The 20,880-nt window shown below is 43.3% G+C and overlaps 1 protein-coding gene across 9 annotated transcripts in view; it reads right to left on the bottom strand.

Moving 5' to 3' along the window:
* rbfox3a (RNA binding fox-1 homolog 3a) overlaps positions 1–20,880 on the bottom strand; it is a 1,290,878-nt gene that overhangs the window by 124,430 nt on the left and 1,145,568 nt on the right. For all 9 annotated transcript variants that reach the window (XM_051936516.1, XM_051936518.1, XM_051936520.1 and 6 more), the window contains one exon: positions 17,159–17,410. In XM_051936516.1, coding sequence (XP_051792476.1) covers positions 17,159–17,410 — 252 coding nt within the window. The remainder of the gene's footprint in view (positions 1–17,158; positions 17,411–20,880) is intronic.

Here is a 20,880-nt window from a genome sequence, read left to right as displayed (position 1 = left end):
TTCTTCACGTTACACGTATTATCGGTGGTCTCGTCGGTTCTACGGTACACCTGTTCACACAGGCACACTCCCCTGCCACGATGTGTAACTTTTTTTTCAGTTTTGAATCAGATGAAATGCGCCTTTAGTGAACATTCCAGATCCTAAATCTGTGTTATGAAAAACAAAGAGAGAAATCGCATAAAGTGAGACAAAGAAGGGTGACTGTATTTGCTTCACTTATTACGACTGCATGCATTATTATTATTTATTTGTACTTCTTACAGCTGTAATTTTGGGCAGCATCCTGGGCTCAACTCCAGTACCTGGTTGCTGGTTGTTTGGAACCTGCATGTTCTCCGTGTTTTTGTGTGGGCTGTTTAGGTTGACTGGCCTTTCTAAATTGACACAGTGGTGCTGTGTCCGAGGCTACTGGGATAGCGCAGTGGCCCCCTGTGGCCCTGAATTTCATTAAAAAGCTTTGAAAATATTATGTTATGTGATTTTAGAATTTTTATTTAATTTAGTTCTTCATTTTTCAGTTGACTACAATCACAACTAACAGAAAGTTTGGTGGGCACAGTGTGAAAACAGAAGCCCACTTGTTAAGTCCCTTCATCCCCAGCAGCTCAGACTGTGTGCAGTGGGACGCTCGTATCACATTCCTCAATTTGCCTCTCACTTTCTCTGTACAGACTGCACTGAGAAACTCCACTTGACATATTGTCTGGAAAATTGAAAGGATCTCCCGTCACCTCTGGGAATTTCATCTGTGCATGGTGGGGGGTGACCTTTGACCTACCCGGGAGTGTGCCTGAAGGCTTTGCAATGGGCTGAATGGACTGGTGGCTGATGAGCACAGGTGGCCCTCTCAGAATCCCAGTGGGATTACAGCTGGTCAGCAGTGGCTGCTGGAATGACATGGAGCTCGGCAGGGCACATTGGGGGGACGGCAGGCTGCAGCTGAGCATCAGGTTGGTTAATTGAAGGCCCACTTAGGCATTCAGTGCTGGTGGCGGCCTCCAGGCTGCTTGATCCTCATTCTTAGCCGTTCTGTGCAGGACCGCGTTTGTGCTGGTACAGCTTTGTATGGCACCTTTCCTTTTCAACTACTGTGATGGCTAAATATAAACAAACAGATGTTACCTTTCAATGAAGGAGGACTTGGACAAAGTAAATCAAAAACAATACCCTTTAATACTGTGACAAGGGCACAACGGGGTTTTGCATTTCAGAGTGTGCCAAGAACACTGGCAAACATGCATGTGCTTAGAGGATATGGAGACTGTGATGTTGTTGTTCATCACAGTTCACTCGGACAGACGTTATTGCTGATGTCCACACGTTGTATATTTGGCTCCCGACTGTCAGAGATCATCCCACAGTACAGAAATCTCCGTTCTTGTGTGCTTCATGTGCAGTGATCAGTTTTCACACATTAATCTCAGCAAACTGTAAATGCACTGGAATGCTCACTTGCGGAGTAAAAAATCTATTGGACCTCCCAACCCCTGATTACTTCTTCCTGCGTTTGACGTGTCTTTCTGTATTACGTAGGGCATGTCGCATTAGATGACTTTTAAACGATTTTCAGTTAGGCAGTTGGTGGCGCCTCCTGTGAATCCAATGGCGCAACATGACAGGCCCAGCGAAACAGCCCAAGTAGCCCACAACTCGCTCTGACAAAATCAAACATGTCTGATTTTGTCTTTAGTCGCAGGGATGTGCTGTGTGTGTGCATAAGAGCTGACAGCCAATGAATGCGCATCCAGAAGTACAATACGTATAACGCAGCAATGACGAGAAAGGAACACAGGGGCTCGTCTGTCTGATGTCTCGTGTTTCATGTACTAAGACAGAAAGTAAAAAAAAAAAAGAAGAAGGGGGGGCCGAGATTACGGCTGAACCTACCATATCTGTTAACCCTTTGAGCACAGGCTCTGTCAGAAAAAGGGGGAGCACAACTGTGCTGGAAGGTTGGCATCTGATCACTAAATGTGACTTGGCCAGCGATGTTCAGTCATTTCAACTGACATGGTCCAGTGATGAGATCAATTGAAGTCAGAGAATATGACATACTCTGTGACTAGAAGTCGTTTTATGTGCCATCAGCTTAACTTACACCATCATATTACTGGACAAAGAAGATTTTGCTTCCCGAACTCTTTTGGGTGTATCTTACACACTTTAGCCTGCTGATCACAAAAATCACTTTTAAATTTTCCTGTAGTCGCATATTATATGTCCTTTCATATTATAACTACACATATACAGAACAGCTGCTGCAACAGAAACATTTCTACATCTAGAAGTAGTGGCACTGCAGCTCAAAGATACCAAATACTGTGACTGGCACAGCTGCACCTTGAGAGCATAGTGTGGCACACAAACCACTTGTCAACCCAACTAGGAGATTCCTCCCCAGCCCTGTGTGTGTAAACCTTAGACTGATGAAAAATCTCATGAAAGCAACGAACAAGGAAGGTGAAGGGTTTCAGTATTTGAGACCGATGTTTCCATGAATAACTGATCTCAAGATTAAGGAAGGCATTTCTGTTGGTCCACAAATCAGACTCGTCCACTAGTATAGCTGGAGAACAGCACATAGAAGACATTCCAGAATGTTGTCAGGAATTTTCTTGGCACCTACAGAGCGCCAAACTTCATGCAGTGGGTTGACGATATGCTTCACGCTCTCAAAATAATGAAGTGCAGTGTTATCCTAAAGATTCATTTTCTTCACGCACACTTCAGCTTCTTCCCTGCTAATCTTGGTACAATAATGAATATGGTCAAAGGTTTCACCAGGCATTGCAGCAATGGAAAAGCAATATCAGGGCAAGTTTAATCCATTGGTGCTGGTCGACTATTGTTGGACACTGAAATGAGAAGCATCAGATGCTTAGTTGAATGAAAATTGGCAACAAAACATTTTTAGCTCAACTGAAAGTGCAATGTGCCAGCATCATTAAGTGGGTAAACACCCTAAATTCAATACAAATTAACATTGTGTTTCTCCAAATTCCTAAGTGATACAGTTGATCTAAAATTACATTTGGGTTTAACTTGAAGGTGTCTACTACAATCACCAAAACGTTTTAGGGAGCAAAACCTTTATAAAAATTTGTTGTTCAGCATAATTGGTAAAAGCAAATAACCAATCATTGTTTAATTAATAAAGCACTTAATTGAAATCATCATCACTAGGAGTTGAAAGAAACCAAACAAGAACAGAGGCCCAGTGTACTCACTCTGTGGAGAGATGAGACATGATGCCCAACCAGAAAACAAGTCTACATTTAAGATGTTGTAACCCTGGGCCCACGGTGGCTTTATACTGCTGGTTCAAATCAAACTCACCGAAGCCTATAGGAGACCATTGAGAACATGCAGTGGGTTTATTTAGCTAACCACTCAACTGTCCCCATATCTCACCCAGATCCTTTTTAGAGGTTGTCAAGGTTTCTGCTTCAACTCCATGTCTCAGTAGGTTGTTCCAGATTCCCACAACTCTTTGAAGAAAGACGTCCTTCCTGGCTTCAGTCCTTAAAGCACTTCCCCTTCATTTCCACTGGTGTGATTCACCACTAAGCTGAAGAATTTTGCATCCAGGTTGACTGAAAGTACACTTGGACCATTGCTTCTGGAGGTAAATAAAGACTAATGAATGGCTTGGAGACTTGATAAGCCAATCAACTCCTGACCTAGGCTTCCTGTGCTAGGACTTGGTTTGTAGGCGACATCTGTTGAGTTTAATGTGGCGCACAAGTACATGTTGTGTATAATCTAAACATGAGGTTGGGAGATGGGTACATGGCTACTCTCTGCGAGGGGCAGTCAAACTTGCAGTTTGCAGGGAAAAACAGCCTAACGATGGGAAAAAGAGAAATAGAAGACGTAAAGTGGATGAATTTGAAGAACCTCTGCGCCATGAACATGGTTTTGAAAAATGTAGCAAATAGCAAGTAGGATTTACAGAATGGGATAATCCAGGGGCATTGATGCATGGTGTCAACTACTGTACAAATGACAGTACAGCTTCTGTGACAAACCATCACAAGGACGGAAAGCCACCACTGAAGTGAAGTGGTCAGCCCTTAACTGTTCAGAGTGTGAATACAGACTAGTCTGCCTATGAGGTATAACCCTCCATAGTAACACCACTGTAGTATTATGAGGAACACTTTGACTTCACATATGCAGAGTCATACAAAGGAGGCCTTTCCAGAGCAGTGATGGGCTAAATGATCAACCAGTCTTTGTTTCACTTGATTCCAATCAATGCCAAAGCCTCCTCCATCTGCATGATAGAAGGAACCGCAACTGAACGGTGGATTGTCGTACACCGACACAAAACAGGACAATCAAACTAACCTGCAATGTCTTAGGTGGGTGAGGAAAACTCATGTGGTCAATGGGAGAAAGTGAAAACTCCACCAGGTCAGGATTTGAACCCAGTCTTCGAGGCAGCCATGCCAACTACTTATGTGAAAGCTGCAGAAATTGCTTTTAGGCCTCGCAGGCAGGTGTGACTGGTGACACTAAACTGGTTCTGTTTGAGTTCCAGCACCTAGTCGAGTATTGCCCGTTGTCCCCATGCCCATCAGGATAGGCTTTGTCCCCTTGAGACTTGAGGAGGTTTAAGAAATGTATGAGAAGAAAGACTCCTTTACTTTGGAGGACCTAAAGTGAAACATTTGACTGCAAGAGAGCCCAGCTTTGGCTGCTGAAATTGCCTGGTGCAAAAATAATAAAATAAAAAATAATTATTTGTGCATTTTCTGCACCAGCTTTTCTTCCTACAGCTTGTCACATACAGGCCCCCCCAGGAGAGGAGGGGTCTTTATAATGGTAGTGATGAGGAGGCTCAGACTATTTTATGACTTGCTGACCTGAAATTGGAAGACGCATGATGAGGTGATGGAAGCGCATCGAGAAAGTGAAAGAGAAGAATTGTTCCCTCGCGCCGGCAACATCCTTAAGTAGATCCAGCGTTTCTTGTAAAAATGATGCTCTGCCCTCTTCCCATTATATAGACGATATTGATTACCGTCCAAATAAGTGTTTATTCAAGCTGAACAGAATGCATCATGATGAGCTGGTTAAGCCGTAGGAACCCAATATCAATATGCGGGTTTCAAAGACTGCAGCCGTCAGGAATATTTTAAAATGTGCTGCAGAAGTGCTTCTTTCACGTTTACCTATCAGGTTTACTGCAAGCGCGGCCTCAGGCTTTGAGATGGGGAAATATGGAGCCGGCACAAGGCCAGCATTTACAGGTGAGGAACCAAGACCTCCCTGTGGTCCACACCAGGGGCAGCAGGATCTCAGCTCAAGGCGGTGCACCAGCTAAGCTGCTATGGATTTCTTTAAATCATAAACCCAAACAGCTCAAGAAAATCTGGAAGTGGGACCCACATGGCTAAAAAAAACAAAAAAAAACAGAGAAGGCAAATCACAAACTGTTAGAGGATAAAGCGATTTGAACTTTAAGAAGAGGAAAACATTTATAACGGATCAGCTGCCAGTGGAGATACTATTAAGTCATCTAGACCTCAGATTACATCAAAATGTCATTCCAGAAAATAGACACCAAGACTGGCTGGGTTTGGGGGGTTTTGACAGGAATTTTACAATGAAAGACTTAAGAAAAGATCAGAATTTCCAGTTAATCAGTCATCCTTATCCTCACGGCCTGAATAGGGACAGGAAAAAAAAAATATTTTAACGAGGTTCATAAAATTGTACTAATAATGCAAGGCCTCTGTGCCATTAGCGACGGGCATTTCCATTCATTTTACTGAATCGATTCTTTCAAGTGAATGGATCTTTCTGATTAGTTTGATTTATTTTTAGGATTAGACACTGCGGCACACAAAGTCTGGGAGGTCATTACAATTATACAATTTAAAAATTTGTACAGTATTTTGTATAGAGGTGCAAGTGTGTGTAAGTATATATAATTAATTATATATTTAACATGATGATTATTCATATGACATTGCATGACAACACATTGAAGATGCATAATTAAAATAAGACGTTACAGAACAAAAAGTGAATGAAAATTGTGCGACTCATTCTTAGGTAACAATATAATCACAAAACGAACGAACAAGAATCGTGCAACTCACTCGTAGGTACAATTTGTGCCCAAATCAAATAACAAGAATTATGTGACTCGTTCTCAGGTAATGATTCATTCACAAAACAAATGAACGAGAATCGTGAGACTGATTCTTGGGTAATCATTTGTTCCTAAATCAAATGAATAAGAATGATGGGACTCATTCTCAGGTAATGAGTTATCTTGAACTGAAAACAATCAGTAAACAACACATGCCCAGTGGACTCAATGTACAGTAAAAAAGTGTGTGCCAAGGTAAAGTTCAAAGCAAATAATTATTAGAAATTAGAATAATAGTTTTATAAGGTTCAAGTTTATGTGACTAAGTTGTTGAATGTACAAAGGGACATAAATACATTTGTTTAAATATTTTTTATATATTCAGTTTAAAACAATTCTAATATTGAATTGTACAAAACAAAAGAATACTCAGTTCTATGTCCTAACACATACTGTACGTGTCATGGCCATATTGTGTGATGAATGACCAGAGACAGTTTTTCGGTCACTAATACCAACATAGGTTGAACTCAAAAGAATCGTTAAGTGAAGCAATAACAAAACGAAAGATGCTGATGACTTCGCACGGGACACACATGCGCTTTAGCTCTCCCGCTGACCTCCAATAAATTGACTCATGTGATTTGCTGAAAAGAGTCATTGAAAAAGAATGAATGGTTTATGAATCACTCATCATGACCATGTGGCAGCGCTGGGTGAAACCTGGGGGCCGTGTAATCAGACTTCATCATCCTCCAAACAGTCTAGAAGGCCACAAGCTCCAAAAACAGGCACGTGGCGCTCTTCTCATCTCCTGCCATGGTGTAGAGATGGGGAGGTACCTGGAGAGGTCGACGTTCTGTCCAGGACTGGTTCATGCCCGATTCTGCTGCAGCTTCAGGAAGTGAATGAAAAGATGGACACTTCTTTTTTTTTTCTGCTGCTAAATCATCTTTTGTTATGGAGATGGAGCTCCAGCTGTTCATTATAATGAATAAAACTTTTAATTGCTGTGCAAACTGTTCAGTCCCTCCAGGTGTTTTGCACATATTTGTAGACTGGCAAATCTAAATTTGCCTTTTATGAATTAGTGTGGCAGTATCGCGTTGCTGCCAGGATAGGCTCCAACCTCCATGATCCTGGATTGGATTAAACGGGTGTGAGAGTGTTACGTTATATAACACTGGGCAATGACCGGATACCAAAGAGTGGAAAATGAAAATCTGTATCACTCTCAGGACCAGTAGGGAGCGCTACAGACTCTCATTCTCAGAAACAACTATGCAGACACAGTCCCGGGTTCAAAAAAGTTTGTTTTAAGAGAATTCCTTAAAAAGCCTTCTTTTAATTAAAGAAGCCTCCCCCTCCTCCTCTCTTTTTCTTGCTCCTTCTCCTCTACTCCATCCCAGGCAGGTATTGTCCTTCTCCTCTCCCAACTCCATCTCCCCTGGATGCGGTGGAGGCTTCCTTTTAATCCAGACCCATGATTATTGCTGGTGACACAACATGGCACCCAGGAAGCACTTCTGGATCAGGCTGAACTGCCATAATATAGGGGGAGTCCACTCCTGGTGCAACTTCCCAAGCAACCCTGCAGGTGTCCGAACTGGAGCCGTATCAGAGTGGCACTGTCATGTGGTGCACTGGTGGAACCTTTGGTCATGGCAGGCAGTCTCCCTCCGGCCACCCATTATCCCTGCTTCCAAACGAAGGCAGGGAACAACACCCGTCCTGGGCAGAAAGCTCCTCCATCCCCTTGGATTTTCTATTATGGTGACGTCCTGGATGGGTTAGGGTATACAGTCCATCCCAGTTGGGATGCCAGTGCAACCATGACACTATGTAGCAGTCTAAGGTGTCTTTAATCCAAAGCTCTGGTTTCATTCATTCTATTTGTATGTCCCCATGCTAGGGAGACGTGACCTGTGATGTTCTGCTCATGCCAGTTTTTTAAAGAAATATCAGCTCACTAAGGATTAGCGCTAATTGATTTTATCAAAATAAAAAGCAGGCCAAGCCTATCAAGTATGTGGCAAAGGGGTTAAGTCTTTGGACTTCAAACCCTGAGGTTGTGGGTTCACTTCCTGCCCTTGTCACTGTGTGACCCTGAGCAAGTCACTTGACCTGCCTGCTCTCCAACTGGAGAACCAAAAGAAATGTCACCAGTTGTATCATAAAGCTGCTTCAGATAAAGAAGTCAATGTATAGTGTGTATCATATTGTTTCAAACACAAGGCGTCCACTAGAATTGCACTTCTGCCGGACCCAGTTATAATTCTTTTCATTTTATATTATTGGATGAGGTGAGAGGTCAACATTACATCATAGCTCGTCTAAATCGGGTGACGCCAAGTCGCCTCCCTCGGAGCTCCTACTTCACGGGGCGCGCACATCAATTTCCGTGTTTCCCATTTGTTCCATAGCATGTGAACAAAGCATTGTGCTGTGTACAGAAGGTCAGAAAATAAAAACAGGGTGAAGACATCAAAAGCGAGAGCGTCATGAGAGGCTGAATGGGAGTCCAAGAACTCTTCTGAGGCTCAGGATTGATCGGACAGAGAGAACACTCAGAATCGATCAGGCTGCACATAAAGTATTAATAGTACACAAGATTCTTAAATCCACTTCAGGGTAGTGGTGGTGTCGGGGGGCTGGACACTAGGCAGTAGTAACAAGTTCAGGACAGGGCACCAGCCCACTGTAGTGCCAATGTACACCAACCAGAATTTTCAAAGAACTGAACCTACATATCTTTTTTTGGGATGGAGGAAGAAATCCGGAGTCCCAAGAGGCCAACTCACTCAAATAGGAGGGAACAGGCGCTCCTCACAAAGACAATGAGCAGGTATGCTGAACTGATGGGCACTGTGCCACCAATATATTGTGTTACACTTCTGTAATTTAACCTGATGTCACGTAACATAAAGCATCACTCATTTAAGAAGTTTTAAAATCTTCCTCATCCCACATAACACTCGTCTTCATTCTGGATGATCTAAAGATGTCAGGATGTGACAGTTCAAGGTGCTGCTTTCCACGATCAGCCAGCATATGTGCACATTACAACATTCATATCAGTGAATCGGACACTCCAGAAATATTCAAATACCCACATGCTTATTACAAACTAGCCAAAGTACCCGCCATGGCAGAAAAAAACGGTCTTTTGGAAATTCAACCTGGCTGAAGATGTGCTCTTAGACAAAAAGCTGTAATAATGCAAGACAATGGCAAGTTAATTGAGAAGTAAACGCTGTGCATGTCAATGACGCTATTCTCATCCAGCACACTTGTGCTGCCTGATGGGAACCGTAGTCCCCACGTCGGCGCTATTCTTTGAGTTGAACCCTCTCCCGTTATAAACCCTTTTCGTGATACGACAAGTATCTGATATTTTAAGTTGGACCAACAGCAAAGCACATGCAAAATGTTGTGAAAATCAGTTCCGTTTTTTTCCGGGAGTAGTGAAGCACTGGAGGGCGGCAGTACGTCAGCTGTACATGATTGGGTCGATTTGTCCAAGAAAAGCCAGATGGCTACCTTTTACAGAGAGGATTACAGAGAGGAGGTGAAGTCATTTGTGGAATGGTGTGATAAAAACAATCTGATACTGAATGTCGAAAACACAAAAGAACTGGTGATCGACTTCAGGAAGAAACAGCTGATACACATCCCAGTCTACATTAAGAACACTGCTGTGGAAATTGTGCAGTCTACTAAGTTCCTGGGAGTTAATGTGACGAACAACCTCACCTGGTCCCTGCACACCTCCTCCGTCATCAAGACAGCTCACCAGCGCTTGATCTTTCTGCGGAGGCTAAAGAGGGCCCATCTCAGTAAGTCAGTCCTCACCACTTTTTACAGAGGGACCATAGAGAGCGTGCTAACCAGCAGCCGCTCTCTGTGGCAGGAGAGCTGCAGCGCTTCGGACTGGAAAGCACTGAGGAAAGTGGTGAGGGCTGCGGAGAGGATCATTGGAGCCCCGTTGCCAAATGTACAAGATTTGGCAAAACAACGCTGTCTGGCCAGAGCTGTGCGGATTTCTAGAGACCCAACTTATCCTGCCTCTGAACTCTTTTCCCTCATGCCCTCAAGCAGAAGGTACCGCAGCCTGAAATGTAGAACTACCAGGTTTAAAAACAGTTTTTTTCCTACTGCCGTTTGTCTTTTAAATGAAGCATTTTAGTATTTCATTGTATGCTGATTTTAACTATGTGTTTTTATTAATGTCTTGTGCATCGTATTTTCATTCTGCAGAACATCTTGGATGTTCTGCTGAATGACAAAAAAAATTGAATTGAATTGAATTTACTGTCTTCGCAGGTATTGCTGGCACCGCTGCATCAAGAGATATGTGGGCGTGAGAAAGGAGCCAGCAGTGGTGAGGCCGTGCCTGTGGTCACAGTAATGAAGCCCTCCTTCGGTGCTGGCTGATGACGATACGGCATATAAGCAAAGACACAGACGACTTCTGACCCGGCTCTGCTCATTCAAGTCGCATGGCCACAAATGAGATACGGGACCTCATATGAAGGTGACTCAAATCTGATTTGAAAAGATCGGCTTCTGTGTCCACACAGCCCTGAAAACATCACCTTTGTGCTTCATATTACTCCAAGTCATTTAGCCTGGTACTATGAACGTATTCTATTAGGACGTAACATTGCCTCAAGTCCTGGCGCTCAGTAGGATTTCCACGTCCAAACTATTATTATTTGGCAGACACAAAGACACAAGGTAACTTACAATCAGGTTATGTGACTTCTTGCAGGGTCACAGAGTAAAATCAAGACCACACACAGAGCCTGGTGGTTTAACATCCAGTACCCCAGCAGCCACTTTTTTGGGATTATGTAATATAAGGCATGTGTTACGTATGTGTAAGACCTTAAGACTTCAGCCGCAATGTGAACATAAATTACTGAAGCAAAGCAGTAACAGAATGGAGATGCCAACACACCCGGGGAGGCACGAACTGCTGTGAAAAGCTGCAAAACGGCCCTGGTGTGCCCAGTCGAGAGCGGCTCGTGGCACCCAACACCAAAAGGAAGGACTGAGGAGAGTCGCCAGAGCAGACAATCGCACTCTGCGCACGCAGCGATGAAGTTTACTCGACATTCAGTATGTTGCTCTGCTCAGTGTATTTTATATACCGACTGTACTTGGGCACATTGCCTGCATATTAAATATTATTTTATTTCTGTTTATTATTTTTCCTCTTCATTACACTTTCTTGCATTTTGTTTTCACTATTAACGTTCCTTTAATGTGGGTGCTGATATCCGTCGAGAGGCCCCGCCGATTAAGGAGGCGTACTGACAGCGAGAGATTTTAAAGAAAAAGTCAAAGTCAGTCTTTCACCCAGAAAAATATTTCAAATCAAAATAGTGGCGTGCACACCAACACAGGAATCCTAATATCAATGGGATACTCCAGAATAGAAAGTGCTGGTCTTCATGCAGGCACTCCGTATTGCACAGAATTGTAGGTAATTCTGGGAAAGACCACTGTGGCAACAGATGACGCTGTACTATAAACAACATGGTGTTGGGATTAGAGGTTATCACAATTTAACTCGGTAAATACTGCGAAAAATGAATGTGAAAATCATCACCTTTGGGGTCCAAAAACCCCAAATTTCATGTACAACATACACTCTTAGGGAAGGCGGGTGCAGTTATGGGACACCTCTGGACCATTCTGAACAGGGCGGCACATCCTCTCCGGCAAGAAGAGCGACTGGCGCGCCTGGACAGCGCCTCACTGGGCCTGCTCTTCGAGCTTCAGCCAAGTCAGACGTTTCCTTCTTTTTGAAATTCTTGTGTGCCTTTGAGGCAGGATGGTTGTTGTTGGTTTGTTACAGCATTTTGTGAGCTTCTGTGACAAATACACTTCCCCTGTGGGCCAAATAAAGTCCCATCTATCTATTATATAGTGCCTCTCACATCTATCTCGCCATCCATCTGTTATACAGTACCTTTCATGTCTAACTTGTGTCGGCCTCTGAGAAAAGAGTGGAAACACAGAGAAGGTTCTGTTTTGAGTTTCTATTTCAACGCTGAATGATTTACTATACTGAAGTATAAATAACACCATGGCACTCAGAATGAACCTCAGGCATGCTGGGGCACCACAACTTTAGGACTTCTGACCCTCTGCAACCTTCTGCACGCTCTGACAGCACTGAGAAAAGCCAACAGTCTGAACAGCGATGGCTCTGCCGCTGACACACAGCGAGTGTTTTAACTGCTGCAGTGCCACTCATCCCACACGATGGCAATGGAGGAGCCTGATGCGGAACACACGGTGAATGGCCGTTTAATTCCTCCGCTGCTCCATTCGTGGGGCTACCAGGCTCTGCTGGACGCACTCCCCACTTGTCCTTTCCCAGCCACACAAGCTCTCCCTTTTCAAATGCAGTGCCAGCTTTATTTTCCGCTCTGCTCAGTCAGTTCACAGACATGACACAGCACGAGTAAAGACAGGGATACTTCTTAAAAAGGAGGAAAAAAATGACCGATTGGGCAACAAGACTAAAGGAACGAGTGAGGAGGCTCCTCTTCTGTTCGCACAGATGGACGGGCTGGTGATAAAAAATGCTGAACAGTTGTCATTTTAATTAGAGCTTCTTTTTGTGGCAAGAAAACCTAAATAAGTTGTGGAACCTGCCGCTTTCATTAGTGCTGCTGTTTCATTGCTTTTAGCACTAAACACATATAGCACTCTGTGGCAGAGATCTCTAAGGACCAGTAAAGGCAGCTGCAATTATATTATTACGGTCCGTTTGGTACCCACCTCTAGAAATGTCACCAGTAGAGAGCTCGGGATTTATTGCAAGCTGGCCGTGGACAGTTTGCTGCTTTATAGACTGCAGTATTAATTTATACTCGTGACAAAATGCTTACAAAACAAGGAAAGCAAGTAGAGCAAAAAAAGAGCAAGCTTCCTTTGAAGTAGCCCGCTACTCACACCCTGTCCTTTTCGACTGAGAGGACGACTTGTTTCACTATAGATGCCAAGGAGGCTCGATGAAGATGGTAAATTTCAGGAGGCGAAATGCTGGCAGGGAAGCTATGGAGTCTGAAGTTCACCCGAGCCATTCCCTGAGCTCATAGAAATTGGATATACAAACCGCAGGGTCAAGTGTGACAGCTCGCCGAAATCTGTGGTTGTGATGAAAGCAGAGCAACGAGTTTCTGTCTGTGCGGGCCGTGGGCTGATCCATCTGGTGATGTGAACCCTTGACAACACACTCACTAACAGTCAAAAACGATCAATCAAATATCGGAGCTGAGGGCTCATTCTTGGTGTATAATGCAGGCATCGCCATCCCTCCTGTCACAGCGCATGGCGCGCTCTACTGCACAGTAAAGGTGTATCCCACTTCTCACACCAATTCAAGTGTCTAGTGTGAGCTGGAACACGTGTGCCACCTTACAATGCTGCCACAAAATCAAACCTGAGCCAAAGGAACGCTAATTCAGCTTAGAGGCCAGTAAGGCTCTTTACTGCTAGCAGAGGGTAGCCACGACTGTCATGTTCTGGAGCCATCTGGACAGCTTTCTTCCCGAATGATAAATCTTCTAAACTAAAAGAATATTCCTCAGACCTGGGAGGCTTCCATTACTGTTGAGAGTAGAAGGAGAAACACTCATTGTGTGCCAGTGAAGTCAACACACCTTATGGCTGATACCTGCTACATTCTCGCTTAAAATCACCTCTCGTTGCAAAAAGCTATTCTGCTTCTTGCACAAATCGACACCAATTAAATGAGATCACAACTGTCCTACAACTAAGTGCCTTTCAGCCATCAAAAGTGAGTGATTTGTGCTTCTGAAGCCCTATGTGCTCCCCACACCTCCATCACCCACAAGATGCCCTCACTAAGCTCTGTAATACTCCTTATGGCTGAAAGTTATCTGACCTCTGACACCAACATAAAGGGAGTCTTTCAGGTTCTTTAGCAGGTTTACTTTGTACTTTGGTGCTCTTTTGGGGATTTGTTTCCATGTTTCATTTCTTTAAAAAATAATTCCATTTATTTTTTTTTCTATTCTGTTGTTTGTTGCTGCCTTGTATTCTGACAAAGTGGAAGAAATGGCAGGCCAAGAGGCAACAGGACGGTGGATGAGGAGATGAAAGAGAAAAACGATAACCAGGAACAGAAAAACCTCAAACGCCAGTAACAGAAAAACCAAAAGTTCAAAATGTAAACCAAAAATCAAAATCAAAAAAATCACAAGAGGCAGAAGGCCCGACTCCCTGGATTGATGGCACTAAATTATACATGAACACGCTAAAATGTGGAGGCCACAGTGGAAGAGTTCTGTTTCAAGTTGGCTCTTTCTTTTGGTCGGGTGATTGATGGGTTGCCATTCTGTCTGGCTGCAGAATGTGTGTCTGTTTCCTTTGGATCCTGGCCTGGCACCCGGGGGGGGGGGGGCATTCAGCCAGACTCAGAACACTGTTGGGCTTGACTGGCACTGGCTGCCAGTACTTTATGAAGGGGGGCTTTTTTATTCAACATTACAAAATAATGAAACTTAACTGGTAAGTGAAATTTAAGAGCTGCACACAAATCCAGTGCCTTATTTATATCTCACCTGGAGTGGTGCTGGAGAAAAGTCGCAATGGTAAAAATGCAATGTGATGAAGAGTATCATCATCAAGTCATTAATGATGATGATGATGATGATAAACAAGTGGCAATGAGATTTGAGGGCTTTCAATGTAAGCCCCTCTGAGAGATGCTTACACTTGGAGCCAAAGCTTTAGCAGTGGATTCAAACTCTACTGTTGCTCTTTAATTTGTGTATTATTATTATTATTATTTGATTATTATTTATGCTGTAACTTATACATTTTGCTCCCTCCTCCCTGCTTTTGGACAAAGACTGTAGGATAGTGAAGTGAGTCTTAGTTTAGTTGCAGGTATCATTAGATACCAGTACTGGTCACGGGACTCCCTCTTGCTCCTTTTTTTATTTTACCTTGTTCTCTGTTCCTTTTAAACATTCTTGTACTTGGTATGTAAGTCACCTTGGATAAAGAGGCAGAGAGGGGTTGGGAGCATCCGCTGTCACAGCACGTTGCTGCTCCCACCACTCGACGAACCACCTCAGGATCCCCATTTAGAACCCAAGTGCAGCCGTGTAACGGGTGACACCTCAGCACCCCACTAGTGGGAATGGAACAGCATGAGGTTTACTTACAGTGGCTGGAGTGCCAGTCCTGCCACCAACCCCAAAGGAGGACCTGCTTGCAGCGTTGATGGCAGGTTAACGTCACACCCAGGATGGGGCAACTGCAGGTTAAGGGCCTTACTCAAGGGCCCACCGGAGTGGAATCTCTGCTGCCATTTACGGGATAAAGATGTCTGCTAAATAAATAATAATAATAATAATAATATGTATGACTGGTTGCTGCCAATGCACATCACACTGTACACTGTATGTACTGAATATGTTCTTTTGTTAATTTCTGGAGTCTGTTTAAGGTGTCACTCACAAAGTGTGTTAAAAGGTTTGCACCCCACGTATTTAGTTAAAGGGCGGACACCCTTTGTGCTTTTGGGACAGTCTGAGACAGCTGAGGAGTTCAGAGAAACATGCAAGAGGAGCGGCACAGCTGACATTTGTTTTACGTTACACATCTTATTACTGCACTGCTGCCTCGCAGTAAAGAGACAGGGTTCACGTCCCGAGTCCTTCCTACGTGGAGCTTGCATGTTGTTCCCTTGTCTGCTAGCTGGTTAGGTGGATTGGCATCGCTAAATCGGCCCTGGCATGTATGTGTTTGGCGTGTGTGCGCTCCCCCTGTGATGGACTGGGTTTGTTCCTGCCTTGCACCCTATGCTAGCTGGGACAGACTCCAGCCCCCCACACAACCCCGGTCTAGATTAAGCAGGCTAGAACATGACATGACATTTTATTGTTTTTAACACCAGTTTGTGTGTGTGTGTGTTTTGATTTTCCGTTAGCCGTTGTTTCTAGTTTTAAAAAACAAGATACGTGTTGTCAGCAAAAAGCATCCTGCATGCCATCGAATTACAGAATTATGACAGAGATAGAAATTTAAGTCTTTAAAATCCATGGACGACTTCAATCAGATTATTCAAACTGCCTTAAGAGTTTGGCTCATATTACTACAATAAAGACGACACTACTAAAAGAGTGGCAGCTTGATGGAGTCACATGTTACGACTTCTGGCTGCCCTGTGGTTGGAACAGAATGCTATGCAAAAAACAATATGGCCACAGCCATTTAAAAATAAATAATAAAAAAAAATCTCAGCCCTTGTGATTGAAAAACAAAAACATAACCGTAAGTAACAGTAAACAGTAGTCCTAAATTCAAAACAGAAATAAATTGACAAAATGCCCAAAACATGCAGTTAAGTTTGTTCAAAATCCATTAAACGCCTTCATGCCACCATGTTTTCACGCCACATTTCACAAGTTGAGGATGTTTCCTATCTGAAGTCTGATGCTGAGCAGGTGCCCGCTGATTATTCAGCTAAACACGTCTACAGTGTTTTAAAACAAAGACCATCACAGAAGCAATCCGGAGTGCCGTTAAGGACAGTTAGGAGAACAGGGCACTCAGAAGAACAGGAGTACGGCCATCTGGGAGATACAAGAATAAAGAGTCTGTCAGATGAGCGCCACTGTGCTATCACAAGCTACTTGGTGATGGCAAACACAGAGTGCCAACTTGAATGGTGTGTGGTACCCTTGTCTCTTTTGCTCTATTCTTAAAGTCTGAATTCCTCACAGATGTGCCACACAGAGTCTTCCTTTGACCCGTTGTCTTCAGTGGATGCATGATGATAACCTACGGCCGCCATGAACCCCCAAACCCCCCCCACTAGTAGATCACCAGCTTTCTTTGACAGGAACCTTTGCTGGCACTGCAATGTGTTATGCCAGCTACACACACACACTCAATGCAGCGTTCACTGATCGAGATACAGAGGTATAACACTGAGAAGTGCCAGCATGTCAGACAGTCATTTTGGTAAATAAAGCCCTGGACTTGGCTGCAGGTACTCACCGGTACTGTCGTCGTGCCAGTTAGAGACGGTGTGTTTGCCTCATTGCCAGGCTGCTCTGAGTGCGTCTGCGTCGGCGTGTAGATAGTCATGGTGTGTTCTGGTACTGTGCTCTGGCCTGTGTAGTCCTGTGTCGGGTGAGGGTGTGGCGCTGCATATTCTGCTGGAATCCCGTTCTGCGGAGGAGGGGGGTATTGGGCAGGAGGGTAGGGTTGTGCCATTGCTTCTGGGGGGGCCGTGGCCTCTTGATTACCCTGGAAAAAGAGGAAAACAGTGGATGATCAAGACAGGTGCATGGAACACTTCTTAGACAGACAATTCCCCCCATGGACCAAAGCAAATCAAAGAACTGCAGCACCAGAGGAGGATTCTGGGAAGCAAGTTTTCCCGATGGATTCTGCATTTGAAAATTTTTTAAACCAGTACCTCAGTTTGACTTCATGTTAGAACACTAGAAAAACGGTGACGAGACCAGGCCATGCAGGCTCATCCATCCTGTTCAACTCGACTGTCCAACATAACATCAAGTTGTCATCTGAAGGTCCCTGACATCCTGCTGTCCACCACACTACTTGGTCACGTATTCCAAGCGTCTCTGGTTCTTCCTAACATTTGTGTGAAATTCTCCCTTAACACGTTTTCAACCATGCCCCCTGTGTTCTTGTTGCAGAATTTATTTTAAAGGAACATCTGGGATCTACTGCACTAATCCCTTTTATAATTTTGAACACTTCAATCATGGCCCCCCCCCCCATTTCATTCTCTTTCTGCTCACAGCCCAGACCCCCTCAGCCGCTGTCGCTCTTCTCTGGACTTTCTCTAGTGCTGCTGTGTCTTTTTTGTCATTTGAAGACCACACAGGTGAGGACTCGCCAGTGCGCTGTATTACTTAAGCACCACCCAGCCTAACATCAGTACTAGCTTTCTTGATGGCTTGTCTAGATATAGACTGTGACGATGATGATGAGGAGTCCATGACGACTCCAAGGTTCTTCTTCAAGCTTCAGACCTTCCGTTGTGCATTCAGAATGTGTGAATGTTGTCTTCTTATGTTTACAAAAACAAACAACCCCACTGAGGCGGCCATAACTGTCAGTTCAGATTCCGAATATCTGTGCTGTTCCTTTAAGGAGCACCTCATTGTGCTTCTGAATGATTTTATGATCATTTTCAGCTACTGCAGAGAAAAGCAGTTGTGGGCTTTGAAGAGGCAGAGAGAATTGTAATGTTTCTATAAATACTCTTACAGCTTATCATAAAATAAAATTGTGATATTGCATTGATAAAATAAAAAAAGCATACAGCAATAAAATTGATTACTGAATTCTTTACCCTCTGCTGCTTTCTGCATTATGGAACAGAGTCTGCTTAAAAAATGAATTACAGAAAGTTACCCTTGAAAATGAAGAAAACTGAGGCGATTCAGACACACGCAGAAAAAAATGACAAATCAACAAAACTAGCTTTTAATTTGCAGTGAGATAGATAGGTATAATTTGAAATTGAAAGGAAAAAATGAGAGAATACACCCCACTGGAAACAAATCCACATTAACGGAGAAAAGATAAGAGCGTCAAAGCAAAACAATACACGAAATGGTGCAAGCTTGGGAATAGAGCCAACTTCAGCGTCACATGGCCATCGGATACAAGCTTCACAGAGAGGGCCACCACAAAGGGGTGAATGGTACAATCTGAACAGTTCAGAAGGAATTAAATGGTGCACTCAGATGAGGAGACAAAAACAGACGAGTACATCAGGATAAACAGCCAGAAAGAATACCAGAAAAAGATGCTTCACCCTCTGAAAACCGTACCTGAAGATGAGGGTGTCAACAGACAGAGCATCCACTCCACTGGAACTGCTCCCAAAGACCATGTCAGACCTGCGCACCCTTCACGGATCTCGAACAGGTAGAAAGTGTGAGGGGCCAACACTGTCTTTAACCTCCTTTACCTCTAGAATCGAGGATAAAGCCCTGAAGGACCACTGGCTTGACTTCCAGCCACTCCCAAACGTCCAGCTCTTTATGGTCCTTCCACTATAAAATGAAGATGAAGGCTGGTGTTCAGCTCTGGACAAGGATGGACCTCCTGTCCTATAGAAAGTAGCCTAGTGGGGGCTGGGTGGTCTTGGAACCCCTGCAGATTTTGTTTTTTTTTTTTTCCCCCACCAGCCCTCTTGTTTCCTTAAGAGGCATTAGCTCTCTGGAAATGTGTTCTTTTGAATTGCGGTGTTTTAATTAACCTGAATTTAAATAATTATAAATAACAAAGGTATTATCCCCACCCCTCATGCAATATGACGGTTACAAGATTACACGAGAAGCACAAAGGATAATTTAGCTCTTTATGACGGTTTCACGCGGATATCACAAACGGGAAGCTTATGACAGACTATCAAGCATGTGGGTGTCTTGATCAACGCAGTCTGCCATCTTTTGTTTGCCACGCTGAAAGGATTTTCACCAGACGGAAGACATAATCTTCCGTCCGGCAGCTTCAAAGTGTTGGCCGTAGGTCCATCCTTATATTCGGGTTGCTCCATGTGCAGGCTCCTTCTTTAGATCCAAACAAGGACAGGAAAGGACTCAAATCCCACCTTCAAAAATACAGGAATAGCATAATGCCTACATACAGTTCTCATTCTCCCAACAAGGAAAGTGTGCTGACAGAAGACAGAAATATACGAGTCTGTCTTTAGGCTGACTTGTCAATTCTCCAGTTGTCTTTTGGCTCTCTAGTCCTGTGCTTGGCTTGGCAATTCTAAATGAAGATGCTGTGCCCCTGTGTACCACACCTGGTCTGCCAATATGAATGAGTCCATAACAGTGGGCACAGAGAACAGTGACATTAAAGTTAATAACAAAACCTAGTATAACACCTCTGGAGTTTTTTTTTTTTTCTGTCCTCCTGGCCATGAGACTTTATTCTTTGTTGCTTAGCATTGCCTAATCTTATTTTTCTTTTTTCATCTTGTATAGCACTTTGAGCTACACGACTTGTATGAAAACGTGCTCTAGAAATAAAAGTTGTTGTTCCTGAAGCCGGTAATGGCTCTTTCCAGGTGTCAGTCTTGAGAGACCGCTCTCCTCCTTTATAAATCACGCAGTCATCTGCCTTTCATTGAACGGGGTTTTCCAAAAATGGAGCCCACATTTCTTTCTGATTCCCTCTTCTTTTATTATGATAGATAGATAGATAAATAAAGTTACTATATGATAGATAGATAGATAGATAGATAGATAGATAGAGATAGATAGATAGGCACTATATAACAAGTAGATATGAAAGGTACTCTAATGTGCTGCATAAAATAATTTGAAGGGCACTAAACAAACAGAAATGAAAACCACTAAATAGAATAGAAAAGGAAGGCACTATATAATAGATAGGTAGGCAGATAGATATGAATGATACTATATATGTAGATAGATAATAAAGACACTATATAAATGTAGATTAAATAGAAATGAAAGCAACTTAATAAAATTGATAGAGAAGAAAGGCACTATATAATACACAAATAGGCAGATAGTTATGAAAGGCACCATACAGAGACAGATACCTGTATTAAAGGAACTATATAAATATAGAAAGAAAATATGAAAAGCATCACACAATACACAGATTGGGACGGCATTATGTATAATTAGATAGATATTAAAGGCATTACATGATAGATGGGTGAAAAAGGAAGTGTATATGATGAATAGATAGAAAGG

The sequence above is a fragment of the Erpetoichthys calabaricus genome, chromosome 14, assembly GCF_900747795.2.
Source record: "Erpetoichthys calabaricus chromosome 14, fErpCal1.3, whole genome shotgun sequence".
In the NCBI taxonomy this organism is placed as follows: domain Eukaryota; kingdom Metazoa; phylum Chordata; class Cladistia; order Polypteriformes; family Polypteridae; genus Erpetoichthys; species Erpetoichthys calabaricus.
This window is presented reverse-complemented; position numbering and strand designations above follow the sequence as displayed.